This window comes from Microcaecilia unicolor, chromosome 7, assembly GCF_901765095.1.
Source record: "Microcaecilia unicolor chromosome 7, aMicUni1.1, whole genome shotgun sequence".
In the NCBI taxonomy this organism is placed as follows: domain Eukaryota; kingdom Metazoa; phylum Chordata; class Amphibia; order Gymnophiona; family Siphonopidae; genus Microcaecilia; species Microcaecilia unicolor.
In genome coordinates, this window is record NC_044037.1 from 50665905 (window position 1) to 50681419 (window position 15515).

The 15515-nt window shown below is 42.1% G+C and overlaps 1 protein-coding gene across 1 annotated transcript in view; it reads left to right on the forward strand.

Annotated features, from left to right (window-relative positions):
• Positions 1 to 435: 435 nt before the first annotated feature.
• IL13RA2 (interleukin 13 receptor subunit alpha 2) overlaps positions 436 to 15515 on the forward strand; it is an 80859-nt gene continuing 65779 nt past the window's right edge. The window contains exons 1-2 of the mRNA XM_030209626.1: positions 436 to 498; positions 13907 to 14066. Of these exons, the coding sequence (XP_030065486.1) occupies positions 13988 to 14066 (79 nt within the window). The 5' untranslated portion in view covers positions 436 to 498; positions 13907 to 13987. The remainder of the gene's footprint in view (positions 499 to 13906; positions 14067 to 15515) is intronic.

The following is a 15515-nucleotide window of genomic DNA, read 5'->3' on the forward strand; positions in this document are numbered from 1 at the left end:
TGCAAATGCTATGACAACATTTATACATAGAATTGTGCACAAGACTTCAAAAATAATCTTCGTCTATTAGTCTGAGCAAAAGCTTTTGTTGTAAATTGGTTAATGAGAAAATTTAGCTCTTTAATAAATATTAATTGGCCATCTATTGCTTTTTTATTTTATGAAAAAAAATCATTATAATTTACAGATATGCATCTATTTCTCACCCTGCTTCTGGGTAAACATTTATGTAGTACATTATAATTATAGAGGGGAGATGTGTGTTATTCTTGTGCTCTGCTCCCACAGCTGTCTTCCTGTGTTGCCATAAAAAGCTGTTAGCAAGGTAGAGAAAGAATTTGGGAAACCCTTGGACAATTGGTTCCTGGCAGGGCAAAGGGTTACAGTATCATGGAATAAGCCCCACCTTCTGTTCTGGTCTACATGATATAAACTGTTCTGAACAACTTTCTTCATGATGCATGTTCATACTCAAGGAATTTCAGCAACAAGAATGTGGTATGTGTAACCTCTGTTTCCATACTAACTGGCTTTTCTCTTTCACATTGCTTAAAATGGCACATACTATGAATGCATTGATTTGCTCTTCTTGTTAGTGCAAAGTATAAATATTAGATATGTTTTATTTAACTGTTAATGGGTGCTTGCAAATTTTAATCTTGTTTCTTCATAAAAATAATATTGTCAGAAGATGTTAGATTAAATACGAGAGGCCACATGTATTAAAAGGTTTTCTGTGGAGTAAAGGCTGTTATTATATATTCCAAATGATTCCTTGCCCCATTACTGTCTATAGCAAAGTTCTTTGAATAAGTTGATACAAGTATTCATTTCTCATTTTTATAGTTGCTTTATGTTTTTAGCAAAATTTTTACTGTACCTCATACTCCGGTATCAGGACATTTATGATTCCAGGAGATAGCAATTTAGATATAATTTGCAAAAAAATGTATAAGTAGAGAGATGTGGTAGCCGTGTTAGTCCACTTTTAAAGGTAATCAATAGAAATAAAATAAAACATAGAAAAGAAAATAAGATGATACCTTTTTTATTGGACTAAATACATTTTTTAATTAGCTTTCAAAGGTAGCCCTTCTTCATCAGTTCAGAAATAAGCAAATGTTCGTAAATAACAGTATATATAAGTGAAAGATCAAAGCATTTCTGTGACAGTCTTACAGGATGAGGGTGGGGTGGATTAGGTGAGAGGGCGAGCCGGGTGGATGAGGGACAGGGAGGTATGCATGGTGATAAGAGGGTGACAAAGCAGTAGAATTGTATGGTTTATAATGGGCTAGAAAACCAAGATTTTTGTTAAGTCCTATCTGGTGGGTGTCAAAATATTTAATCATTCTGACTTCAAAGGTCTTACATTCCTGGATTGTCTTAAAGTTTCCTTTTAGTATTCTCACCATAAAATCATTAATACAGTGTTCTGGTTTTGTAAAGTGCTGCCCCACAGAGGTGACATCCTGGTTGGCACTGGCATTTTTCATATGATGTCTATGTAAATTAATTCTCTTCTTTAGCATCTGGCTTGTTTCTCCAATATAGCACCCTTCGTCACACTTTTTTACATTGAATGATATATACCACATTGGAAGATGAGCATGTGATGGATTCAAAAAACTTATGAATCAACTGGAACATGGATATCATGTTAAGAAAGATAATGACTGTAACTGTGCCTAACACAATTTAGGGAACAGGGGCAGGACAAATCCATGACTGAGGAGCATATTCTCCAAGCCTTAATGATTCAGGTTTGCAGGATGTTAATAGCTTCCCTGCATTTCATAAGGTGGTAATTGGCATCCCTGCACCAAGGGGGATAGGGAATGGGACTTGATATACTGCCTTTCTAGGGGGGGGGGGTTTACATATTATATACAGGTACTTATTTGTACCTGGGGTAATGGAGGATAAAGTGACTTACCCGGAGTCACAAGGAGCTGCAGTAGGAATTGAACCCTGTTCCCCAGGATCAAAGTCCGCTGCACTAACCACTAGGCTACTCCTCCAAGATAATAGTGATGAGGATACCAGTGTTGTGCAGACGTTGAGGGTGAGAGAGAGAGGGGTGGTAGAGAGGAACGTGGGAGACAGAGCATGAAAGAGATATCCCTTTACATTCACTCTGGTATTTAACCGTGAGACATGGAGGCTCATTTTCAAAGCACTTAGACTTACAAAGTTCCATAGGTTGCTATGGGGCTCTTTTTCAAAGCACTTACTACTACTACTAATCATTTCTATAGCGCTACTAGACCTACGCATCACTGTACATATTATATGCAGGTACTTTCATAGAAGGCTCACAATCTTTTGTACCTGGGGCAATGGAGGGTTAAGTGACTTGCCCAAGGTCACAAGGAGCTGCAGTGGGAATTTAACCCAGGTTGCCAGGATCAAGGCCCGCTGCACTAACCATTAGACCACTCCTCCCTTAGACTTACAAAGTTCCATAGGTTACTCGTGTAACTTTGTAAATCTGTGTGCTTTGAAAATGAGTACCTTAGGCATCCCACTTTAGAAAAACCCACTCAGCAAATATGTGACAAGTATATATCTGCTTTCTTTACAATGTCTCTCTATATGGTTTAAATGCTTTTTATGTTTTATTACAATGTCTATTCTTTAGTGTCAGCAATTAGATGTGACATCTATATGCAATAGAGCTCATCTATTATTTAACCTGTTTTATATTTAATATGTGTTAAATCATAAAGTATACATTGCTTTGTTTGATTTATTATGGAGCCACTTGATGTGTTTTAGTTTTATTTCTTTTATTATTGATCTTTTTACTGCATATTTATGTTTTTCTAATTCACTTGGGGCATAATTATTCATATGTATTAGTCTTTTTACTGCATGCCTGTGGTTTTTGATTCACTTGAGACATCATTATTCATATGTATTATGATCTTTTTACTGCATGCCTGTGGTTTTTGATTCACTTGAGGCATAATTATTTATATGTGCTATTTTTGATTTTAGATTTTGACTCCTGAAGCAGGCAGTCCAGAGTCTTTCAGTCTGTTTTAGTATCTGGTACTTCAATAAATTTGTTCCATGATTTCACCTCTGGAGTTGCCCTTGGTTTTGCTGAATGGGCTATTCTTTTGTCCTCCACTTCACCTGACCATGTTCTGTCATTATCACATCAATGAGGGTGGGAGGGGATCAATGACTACTGAGGGGTTAAAGGGGAGTCATGTTTTAATCCCTCCAATGGTCAACTAGTCAGTTAGAGCACCTTTTTGTGACTAAGGGGTAGATGAACTAAAACCATCGCTAAAGCCCTTCCCTTACCGATTCCTTAGCGAATCGGTAAGCAACGGGAATGCATCAAGGAAATTGTATGCTAGCTCATTTGCATGGGATTTCCTTCCAAGCCAGTCGGCCAGCTGAGCATGCGCAGAGCAGCCAAACGTTATGCTGGCTGCTCTGCGCATGCCAAGGACGTCCTTTATGGACGTCCTTCACTGAAAGAAAAAAAAAAGTCATCCCCATAGTCGGGAAGGAGATGAAAGGGCTACGAGGAGGCTCCCGATGCTGCTAGCAGCTATTGGTGGCTTCTGCTCCGGCCATCTTGCTCCTTTCTGTCTGCCCCGGGGTGTTAGCAGCACATCCGATGCCCCTTTTCCAGGTCTCTCTCAGCTAATCACAGCGCATTTAGCTGTCACTGGTGTCAGCTAAATGCGCTGTGATTGGCTGAGAGAGACCTGGAGGAGGGGCATAATCGAAAGAGACATCCAAATAGTTTGGACGTCGGGGAAAAACGTCCAAGTGCTCGTTAGGGATGTCCTTTTTTTTTGTGAAGGATGTCTATGTTAGGCACTTTAGAAGGATGGCCCTGACGAGCACTTGGACGTGGCTAGGCAGTGAAGGACGTCCATAAAGGACGTCCCTGACGAGCACTTGGCCCCGTGAACTTTGGTCATCCCCGCGACGGAAAGCAGTTGAGGACGCCCAAAATTGGCTTTTGATTATGCTGATTTGGGCGACCCTGAGAGAAGGACGCCCATCTCCCGATTTGTATGAAAATAAGCCTGATAGGCACCTATATGCCTTCATAAAATTGTAGCGCAAATTCAACAGTAATAGCAGCTACATTGAAGGTGTGGACATTGCACATGCTCGAGAGCAGGCATAAATATCCATGCATAGAGTATACAAGCTCATACACACATGTTAATGTATTTTGTAATCAATACTCATTTTATGATTCTGCCCACAGTCTGCCCAGACGGTGCCCTCTGGCAACGCCTAAGTAAAAGTACAAGCATTAGTGCCAAAATTTTATAAAATCTGCCGTTAAACATGTGAGGAATGATACAGGGAGTAAATACAGAAATTTATTGTGATTAAGAAAGAATGGGTCTGAGAGCAAAATTTATGAAATTGCCAACTTTTAATTGGCTTCTCATAACAGCTTCCTAAGCCATCATGTATTATTTACGAATAGTGCACAATATAATTACATGCTCAAAAGTGAATTCCATTTATCAAACTTCATTCAGGTCCATAACAACTTTGGAGATGATGTCCCAAATTTTTAATATATGAAATCACTTAGCTGTGTTCCTGATGGCTGCTCAACAGAGAACTCCATTCTGTTCTTCCTCAGCAGCAGTCTCATCAGCAAAAAATTACTAATGCATTCAGAACTGCCTCATTTCAGCATCCCCTCTGTGTCTTCAGAAATAACTGGACAACTATATTGGCCACACAGGAGTGACATGCTATTCTCAAATGATTAACCACACCTTTTTATATGCATATTTGAGGAAGCACCACTCTATATTTCCAATAGTAAGGTTGCTGGACAATTTCAGTATAATTAAACCAGGATAATATAGAATCTGCAAAGAAGGTCCGTGATAAAAGACTCCCTCGTATTCCTACGTGGCACCTTCAGTAGAGAAGCTTTCCTAAGAAAACATGATAATCAAACACCCAGAACATTTTCATGTTGTGTCATTCTTGTGTCATTTGGGGGGACTCCCATTTTATTTATGGTTTCATCCTTATGTCGTCACTTGAGATGACACAAACAAAAAAAATGTGTGGGCCTGCTTCCTGCCCTACCCCCCTGCTGAGCCTCGTTCCTGTGTCCCTCCTCCCACACCAGGCTTACTCCCCCTGCCCTCCCATCTTCTCCATGACAGAAACCCCTCTCTGCTCCTCCCATAGGCTCCCGGGTCTATCTGGGGCTGATTAGGGTGAAATGTCATGGACACCATATTGAAGGCATCACTCCTGCCCCAACTTCCTCCTGCTTAAGGGGGGGAAGGGCGTGGGAGGAAGGTTTGAAGGTGGAGCTTGAAATGTGGGCTGGGAATCATGGGAGGAGGGGTTTTTCATTTGTGAACCTGTCATTGGCAAATTCAGTCCTGCCCGTCTTTATTTGCCAATGACGGGAACCAATAGAAGAAATGTCATTGTAAATGACTGCTCATCCTTAGCAATAACATAACCATTCTTATTGAGACCCTGTGCAAGCTGTCTATGATGCTGATCCTCCTGTAGTTTTTTCTGTGCTCCGTATATGTATCTTATGTCTTCATGGCAGTGGAAGGCGATGACAGATTCAAATGCATTATAAAATGCGTCACACAATAAACATTTTGCAGTACAGTGAGCAGTAAAGCAAAGTATACTTTAAATAAATTCAATAATACCTGATGAACACATAACCTACATTTTCAGAATGTTTATGTATATATGAATGTAATTTACCAGAAAGAGCACATAAACTGATGAGAAATGGGAATATATGTCATTGCATTCTGGACCAAATTACTAGAACTGGGAATTCTAAGGCAATTTGAAAGGATTGAGCTCTGAATGAAAGTTGTACCCATCAGATAATGAATACTGCTGGGCTGTTCTGGTAATTTGGCTCACATATTTACTATTAAATTGAATTTATTCTCAGGAGTTCCTCTGTGAGGATTCACTTCTGCTGAATTGATGCTGAAGCTCTTGATTCCAGAAAAAAAAATATAATCAGAGGAAATTATTGTGTTTATTCATTGCTCTAAGTATCTGTTAACCACACGTTCTTCTGAAGCAACAGATAAACATGCTTTTAACATGAATGCAAATTGAAGCTGTCACGAAATGCCTAGCCACCTACCTGGGGTTACCCCCGCGGCCACTTAGAGAGTCTATCCCCAGCACAGCTCAGGTCCGCCTGCACCTGCCACTTGTGCTCTGCACTGGCACCCTCCTGCCATCATAGCTAGCAACATAGCTATATGATTTGCATAGGCCTTTAACATATTTACATGAAAAGTGCACTGCTTTCTGTCTTGAGAGTCCATAGATAAAGTTTGTAACATTCCAGAGCTAATATTTTAAAATGGGGAAAAAAGGTAGCAAGAGTACTTTTAGTTGCATTGACCTGCGTTCATAATCAGCAGCGAGATTCCTAAACTCACCATTCTGCATTTGTTAGAGAGCAGCAAGTCTTATACTGCACTCGATAAAAAAATTATATAAACGCATGGTGCATCCACTTTTTAAATCAGGCAAAAGGAACAAACCCCCTAATTCTATATACTTGTGCACACAATGTTACGCTTAGTGCTCAAAGTGGCGTGCACAAATTATAGAATAACGGCAGTTATGTGTGTAATTTAATGTATTACTTAGCTCCTTATTGGCATTAACAACCAATTATTGGCTATAATTGTTAAAAGGTACCAATTGTCCCTCATTAGCAGTTACACACTTAGGACTAGATTATATAGATGGTGCGGAAAAAAAAATGCTAGTCGCTATTCTATAAACGTCATTCTGAGTTGAGCTCTGTTTATAGAATGGTGCCTAGCACCAGGAGCCATGTCTGTTAGGCATGAGAATTTATACCAAATGAAACCTGGTGTAACTCCTCATGCCCAGGCGTATATTGTAACAGGGCACGCAAATTCTTGAAACACCCATGTCTCTCCAATGGCCACATCCTCTTTTCAGATCCATGCACTAGAATTTATATGCGCACCTTTATAGAATACTAGTTATCAATAGAAATCAAACAAAATAAAAAATGGAAAAGAAAATAAGATGATACCTTTTGTATTGGACATAACTTAATACATTTCTTGATTAGCTTTCGAAGGTTGCCCTTCTTCGTCAGGTCGGAAATAAGCAAATGTGGTAGCAGATAGTATATATAAGTGAGACATCCAAGCATTACTTTGACAGTCTGACAGGGTGGGAGGGTGGAGGTGGGTAGGAGGTATGCATGGGGACATCAAAGCATTTCATTGATATCCCCATGCATACCTCCTACCCACCTCCACCCTCCCACCCTGTTAGACTGTCAAAGTAATGCTTGGATGTCTCACTTATATATATTATCTGCTACCACATTTGCTTATTTCCGATCTGACGAAGAAGGGCAACCTTCAAAAGTTAATCAAGAAATGTATTAAGTTATGTCCAATAAAAAAAGGTATCATCTTATTTTCTTTTCCATATTTTATTTTGTTTGATTTCTATTGATAACCTTAAGAGTGGACTAACACAGCTACCACACCTCTCTACTTAGAATACCAGTAAAAGAGGCCTGTTTCCAACAGAAAGGAAACGGGCGCTAGCAAGGTTCCAGGGTCTCCTCCCTCTCCCTCCATCCTCAGAGCTCCAGGCGCCCCTCCCCCTAAACTTCCCTCCCCCTCCTCCCCATCCTCCCCCTCCCTCCGCTCCTCTCCCCTCCCCCTGTCTGAGTTCCAGGACCCCCTCGCCCTCCCCCTCACTCCTCCTCCCCTTCTCTCCCTCCCCCTCACTCCTCCTCCCCTTCTCTCCCTCCCCCTCCTCCCCTCCTCCTCTCCCCCTCCTCCCCCCTCCCCCTGTCTGAGTTCCAGGACCCCCCGATCCTCCCTGATCCCCTCCCCTCCGCTCTTCGAGTTCCAGGACCCCCTCCCACCCCTACTATTTGAGTTCCAGGACCCCCCTCTGCCCCTCCCCTTTGTAAGAGCTGGCTGTTGTTTAAACGTTTTTACCTCCTGCATGCATGGATGCTGCTTCAGACAGCCTTTGCTTTCGCTTCTGTTTCAGCTGTTCCTGTGGTCCCGCCCTCATTTCCTGTTTGCAGAAGGGCGAGATTCGGAAGCGATTCTACTCCTTCAGATACAGGTGGTCTAAAGTATTGTTGGCATAGCAGTACGCTCACAGATTTGTTGATTCAGATTAGTGTTTTTAAAGTTATTAATTGGTCAAATGTAGGAGATGGCATGGATGGATTGCCAGTTGCAAGACCAAGCAGAAAATAACCACCTAGGTTGCTGGAAGGCAACATAGGATTGTAGTTGTTATAGCTGTTATTGCATGATTTAATTGCACTGCAACAGGATTGTGCCAAGATATTTAGTGCTGTAGCATTAGCTGTTTGAGGCAAAGACATTAAAAGCTGCTTAGATATCATCAGATCATTAAACTCACTAAACAGCCAGATACTGTTCATGAGGCCAGGTTTACAGGCAGGATGGCAGAGATTTGGCTGCAAAATGAATAAATTATCCATTTAATTTAGGATTGCTGAATAGCAGACCTAAACCAAATTTAAGCTAGGTAAGATAACAGCTAAGGTATCAGATTATGCTGACGATATACTCCTATATACCACACCTTCCTCCATCCCTGAGATTTTGACAATTATCAATGAATATTCTGTAATATCTGGGTATAAACTTAACAAATCCAAGACAGAAATTTTACCCCTTAATTGCCCAGAAATTAACCACAAATGGCTTTATATGGAATCCTAAGTCTATAAAATGTTTGGGAATAACCTTTGGCACCACATTAGAAGACAACACTAAAATTCAATATTGAATATCTTATTAAGAAAACCACTGAATTAACAACAAAATTGTCCCTATTAAGATTATCTTGGTGGGGGAGATTAGATGCAATAAAAATGATAGTTCCTAAAGTTAACTACATATTAAACATGCTGCCAATAATGTTTCCTATAGATGTATATAAAAAAAAAAAAGAAAAGAAAAAAGTGGAAAAACACAACTTCAAGAGATCAATCCGAGACAAGGGGTGAGATGCTCCAGGAAAACTTTATTAGGGACCCTACACGGTCCGTATTTCGGCTTTTAAAAAAGCCTTCATCAGGGGTCGATTAGTAGTTGCACAGAATATACTGACAGACAATGGAGCTCATAAAATGTTGTCTCTTCCCACAACAATCACAGGTTCCGCACTTCCGCTTCTTCCCTCTCTCTGAGGCTCTGTCTTGCCGGAAACAGGAAGCTGCGTCAGAGGCCGGAAACAGGAAGCTGCGTCAGAGCATCTCACCCCTTGTCTCGGATTGATCTCTTGAAGTTGTGTTTTTCCACTTTTTTCTTTTTTGTTGAACTGTTGTGGAAACTTCGAACCCCTTTTTGTTTCTGCTGTTATAAAAAAAATAGAGCAAATTCTGGCAAAATTCTTTTGGGCTAACAAGACTCCTGGAATAGCTTTAAAAAAAGCTTAAAGCTCCTAGGAATTATGGAGGAGTGAATTTTCCTAGCTTCCAGGACTTCCATCATGTAGCTGTCACCACTTACACATAGAGGGGTAGATTCAAGAAAGGGCACCTAAAGTTAGGTGTAGGAATACAGTGCGCTAAGCACTGTTCCCTCTAATCTGAGTGGGAGTCCTCAATCTACAGTCCTGCCAGCAGGGGCGTATCTGCGTGGGGCCACGGGGGCCAGGGCCCCCACAGATTTCGCCCTGGACCCCCCTACCGCCGTCACCTACCTTTGCTGGCAGGGGACCCCAACCCCCGCCAGCCAAGGTCCGCTTCCTCCTGCCGCTGCCTTTAAAAATATTCCTTTGGCTGGCGGGGGACCCCAACCCCCGCCAGCCGAGCCGAGGTCTTTTAAAGTTATTTTTTGTCCTCCGGAGTCTGTGCTGTTCAAAGCTGCTCCTTTCGAAGTCTGACATCGCTACACGTTGTACGTGCAGGACATCTCCTGCACATAGCAAAGGTAAGTGACGGCGGCGGGGGGGGGGGGGGGGGGGGGGGTCGGCACTGGCAGTGGTGGCCGGGGGGGACGACGGTGGCGGCAGGGGGGGCTATAATGTGCCCCCTCACTCTAGCCCTGGCCCCCCCTACTGCCGCATTTCAGATACGCTCCTGCCTGCCAGTGATCGGGCTAAAGGCCTACCTGTTTGATGCTGCTTTCGACTCCTGACTTGTAACTTTTATCTTATCCTTATGTGTCCTTCTGTCTGTCCTTCCCTTATCCTTTTTGGTCCTGTCTGTTTGTCCCGATTTAGATTGTAAGCTGTTTTGAGCAGGGACTGTCTTTCTTCTTCATGTTCAATTGTAAAGCACTGCGTACGACTGGTAGTGCTATAAAAGTGATTTATAGTAGTAGTAGTAGTGATCGTTGCTATTTTACTACCATATTTTCAATAGTGAGGGACAGGCAAGCTCTGCAGGACATCAAGGGCCCTGCCTGTCCCTAGCATCAAAACACAATATTGAAGCAGAACCCCCTACTGGAAGCAATGCAGTTGGAGGACTCCTGCTCAGCTTAAAGGAAACAGTGGCGCTTAGAGCAGAATCTATAATGGCAATTGTATGCACAATTGCATAAGAATATAAGAATAGCCATACTGGGTCAGACCAATGGTCCATCTAGCCCAGTATCCTGCTTCCAACAGTGGCCAATCCAGGTCACAAGTACCTGGCAGAAACCCAATTATTAGCAACATTCCATGCTAACAATCCCAGGACAATCAGTGGCTTACCCCATGTCCATCTCAATAACAGACTATGGACTTTTCCTACAGGAACCTGTCCAAACATTTTTTAAACCCAGATATGCTAGCTGCTGTTACCACATCCTCCAGCAATGAGTTTCAGAGCTTAACTATTCTTTGAGTGAAAAAATATTTCCTCCTATTTGTTTTAAGATTACTTCTATGTAATTTCATTGAGTGTCCCCTGGTCTTTGTACTTTCTGAAAGAGTGAAAAATCAATTCACTTTTACCCGTGGCCAATCCAAGTCACAAGTACCTGGCAGAAACCCAATTATTAGCAACATTCCATGCTATACACCATGTCCATTCCATCTCAATAACAGACTATGGACTTTTCCTCCAGGAACTTGTCCAAACATTTTTTTAAACTCAGATACGCTAGCTGCTGTTACCACATCCTCCAGCAATGAGTTTCAGAGCTTAGCTATTCTTTGAGTGAAAAAATATTTCCTCCTATTTTTTTTTTTATTATTTCTATGTAATTTCATTGAGTGTCCCCTGGTCTTTGTACTTTCTGAAAGAGTGAAAAATCAATTCACTTTTACCCGTTCTACGCCACTCAGGGTTTTATAGATCTCAATCATATCCCCCCTCAGCTGTCTGTTTTCCAAGCTGAAGAGCCCTAACCTCTTTAGTCTTTCCTTATATGGGAAGAGTTCCACCCCTTTTGTCAGTTTAGTCGCTCTTCTTTGAACCTTTTCTAATTCCACTATCAGGTGAATTTTCGAAAGAGAAGGACGCCCATCTTCCGACACAAATCGGGAGATAGGTGTCCTTCTGGCATGGTCGGCCAAATCGGCATAATCAAAATCTGATTTTGGGCGCCCTCAACTGCTTTCCGTCGCAGGGACAACCAAAGTTCATGGGGGCGTGTCGGCACTGTAGCGAAGGCGGGACTGGGGTGTGCTTAGGAGATGGGCGTCCTCAGCCGATAATGAAAAAAAGAAGGGCGTCCCTGACGAACACTTGGGCGACTTTACGTGGTCCATTTTTTTTCACGGCCAAGCATCAAAAAGGTGTCCAAACTGACCAGATGACCACCGGAGGGAATTGGGGATCACCTCCCTTTACTCTCCCAGTGGTCACTAACCCCCTCCCACTCTCAAAAAAAATCTTTAAAAATACTTTTTTGCCAGCCTCTATGCCAGCTTCAAATGCCATACTCAGGTCCATCGCAGCAGTATGCAGGTACCTGGAGCAGTTGTAGTGGGTGCAGTGTACTGCAGGCAGGCAGACCCAGGCCCACCCCCCCCCCTACCTGTTACACTTGTGATGATAAATGTGAGCCCTCTAAAACCCACCACAACCCACCACAAATGCACTGTACCCACATGTAGGTGCCCCCCTTCATCCCTAAGGGCTATGGTAGTGGTGTACAATTGTGGGTTTGGGGGGGTTTGGGGACTCAGCTTCCAAGGTAAGGGATCTATGCACCTGGGACCTTTTTCTGAAGTCCACTGCAGTGCCCCCTAGGGTGCCCGGTTGGTGTCCTGGCATGTCAGGGGGACCAGTGCACTACGAATGCTGGCTCCTCCCACGACCAAATGGCTTGGATTTGGTTGTTTTTGAGATGGGTGTCCTCGGTTTCCATTATCACTGAAAACCGGGGTTGACCATCTCAAAAACAATCTAAGGACGACCATTTTTAAGGCCGACCTAAATTTCATGATTTGGGCGTCCTCGACCGTATTATCGAAACAAAAAATGGACGCCCATCTTGTTTCAATAATATTGGTTGCCCCGCCCCTTTACGGGGCTGTTCTGCGAGGACGCCCTCATGAAAACTTGGGCGCCCGTTCGATTATGCCCCTCCACATCTTTTTTGAGATACGGCAACCAGAACTGAATGCAATACTCAAGGTGAGGTCGCACAATGGAGCAATACAGAAGCATTATAATATTACTGGTCTTATTTTGCATCCCTTTCCTAATAATTCCTACCATCCTGTTTGCTTTTTTGGCTGCTGCCACACACTGGGCAGAAGATTTTGGCATATTGTTTACAATGACACCTAGATCTTTTTCTTGAGTGCTGATTCCTAAGGTGGACCCTAGCATCAGGTAATTATGATTCAGATTACTCTTCCCAGTGTGCATCACTGTGCATTTGTACACATTAAATTTCATCTGCCATTTGGATGTCCAGTCTTTCCAGTTTCCTAAGGCTGTCCTGCAATTTTTCACAATTCGCATGTGTTTTGACAACTGTGAATAGTTTTGTGTCATCTGCAAATTTAATTACCTCACTTGTCATTCTGATTTCCAGATCATTTATAAATATATTAAATAGCACCGGTCCCAGTACAGATCCCTACGACACTCCATTATTCATCCTCTTCCATTGAGAAAAATGATCATTTAATCCTACCCGCTATTTTTTTGTCCAATAACCAATCCCTAATCCACAGAAGGACTTTGCCTCCTTTAATTTTCTCTGGAGTCCACCTAGCCCACTATCCTGCTTCTAGCAGTGGCCAATTCAGGTCACAAGTACCTGACAGAAATCCAAATAGCAGCAAGATTCCATGTTACCAATCCCAGGAACAGCAGTTGCTCCCCCCACGTCTACCTTACTAACATTTTATGGACTTCGCCTTCAGGAACTTTCCAAACCTTTTTAAAACCCAGCTATGCTAACTACTTTTACCACATTATCTGGCAATGAGTTCCAGAGCTTAACTATGTGTTAGGTGGAAAAGAATTTCTCCTATATGTTTTAAAAGTATTCTAAATGTAACTACTATTGTGATTTTTAGGAAACAATTGAAACCCTTTTAATTTTAGCAGGCATTTGCACACAAATGACCCAATTTGGTGAGGCTGTATGAAGTATGACCCTATGGTTGCAAAGTTGATAATACAGTGTGATTTGGTGTTGAGAATGTAGGCAATGCTTCAGTAAATATAATGAAACAATGGTAGAAGCGGACTGTTTGACTCTGTTTTTAATATGTTTTACTTTTGATATGTTATGAAAAGCTGTCATATGTTTTTATGTTGTTTGTGAATGTTTTATTGTAATCTGCATAGATATTTCAATATGTGGATTATAACTAAAATAAATAAATAAAACTTGTGCTTATATTGTGACTTTGTAATTTTAACCTTTAATCACTCTTGTTTCTCTTTTAGGGCTTCTTTCTTGGATTAAACACCAATATATTTCTTAGATTTTGCAACTAACAGAGGAAGGTTCTGATTCATAACGGAAATATGAGCCTTCAATACACTTTTGCTATCTTTATACTTACCATGCTGTGCCTACTGGCTTCTTCAAATATACATATATCAGGTAAAAGACACAATTGTCTGCCCTTCTCCCTTACAGTAAATTGAAGTGATTTCTATCTAAGCCTCTTTGTCAATAATTTAGGGAGGAAAGCATTGAAGTAGTAGCCCTATATGGGTCTGGAGGAGCACATGCCCATCCAATATTGGCGTAGGCCCCTTTAATATATACCACAACTGGCAGGAATCCCTGTACCCTGTTTATTTCAATGTGCAGACAGAACCATGCTGGAACCTCTCTGGTGGCATGTACCATTCATTATTTTGCGAGACCATGGGTGGGACATGTGGCCTGCAAGGTTGTGGTGTGCGGACTGCACAGTAAGAGAGGAAGGCAAATGTAGTGGGGCGTGGAGTGACAGGTTCCTTCCACTATGGAGGTGGGGTGAGATGGGGGAAGAGAAGGTGGACAGGCCTAGTGCGTCCCACCAAGTTAACCTTGCCCCCCCCCCCCCCCACCCCAAACTGAGCTCCGGCTATACCTCTAGTATACATATACAAATAACTAACTGCACGTTAGAGAAATTCAATTTGCTTTTTGGTCTTGTCAAAGCACTTTACTATTGAATGCACTGACAAATAGCAGTAATTTCACTTTAAAGAACTTTACATGACAGGCATTACTTCTGAACTACAATGGATATTTTGGCATCAGAAAATATTATTAGCTGACTGGGCATCAAAATATGTTGCAGGACAATTCCTAATTAGATATATTTATTCAGAGCCCTTAATATCGCAGCATTCCCCAAGATATCCATTGTCACAGTTCTTTCAAGCTTTTCAGATTGTGCATTCCCAAAACAGTTGAACACATTACAGCTATGACAATCTATACATAAGCCTGTGAATAATTTCTATTCAAAGTGGCTACTGACTGATTTAGGAGAAAATGACTGGATAACTGATTTAGGAGCTGAAATGTTTTCTAAGGTTTCCTCCTAAATGTGTAATTAAATATGAAGGGGTTTTGTATCATTTTTATGACTCTGTCCAGCTGAGGACATTTTGGGGCCCTTTTATTAAACCACTAGTAAAACATGCCCGTTTCAGGCGCAAATGAAATGGGCGCTAGCAAGGTTTTCCTCCCGAACCTCCCCCCTCTCTGCTCACCCCTTCGGCGTTGTGAAGGCAGTGACCTCCATTGTTGCTGACCTCGTCAACGTACGCCAACACCACCTTCAATGTGCTGAGTCGTTGGTTGTGAAGCCACTGACGCCACTGCTCCGCCCTCAACGTTATCACGTTTGACGCGAGGGCGGGACCCCAACACAGTGATTTCAGTGGCTTCACCACCACGAATCCTTCTAACTGGAAGGAAGTGCCCGGAGGAACTGACAGTGACGTCAGTGTCCTCAGAACGTTGAGGGTGAGTTTTATTATATAGGATGTTAAGCACTTACTCCCTCATTCTAATCTCGCATGTCCAATTTTACTTAACTTAAGGGGGAAT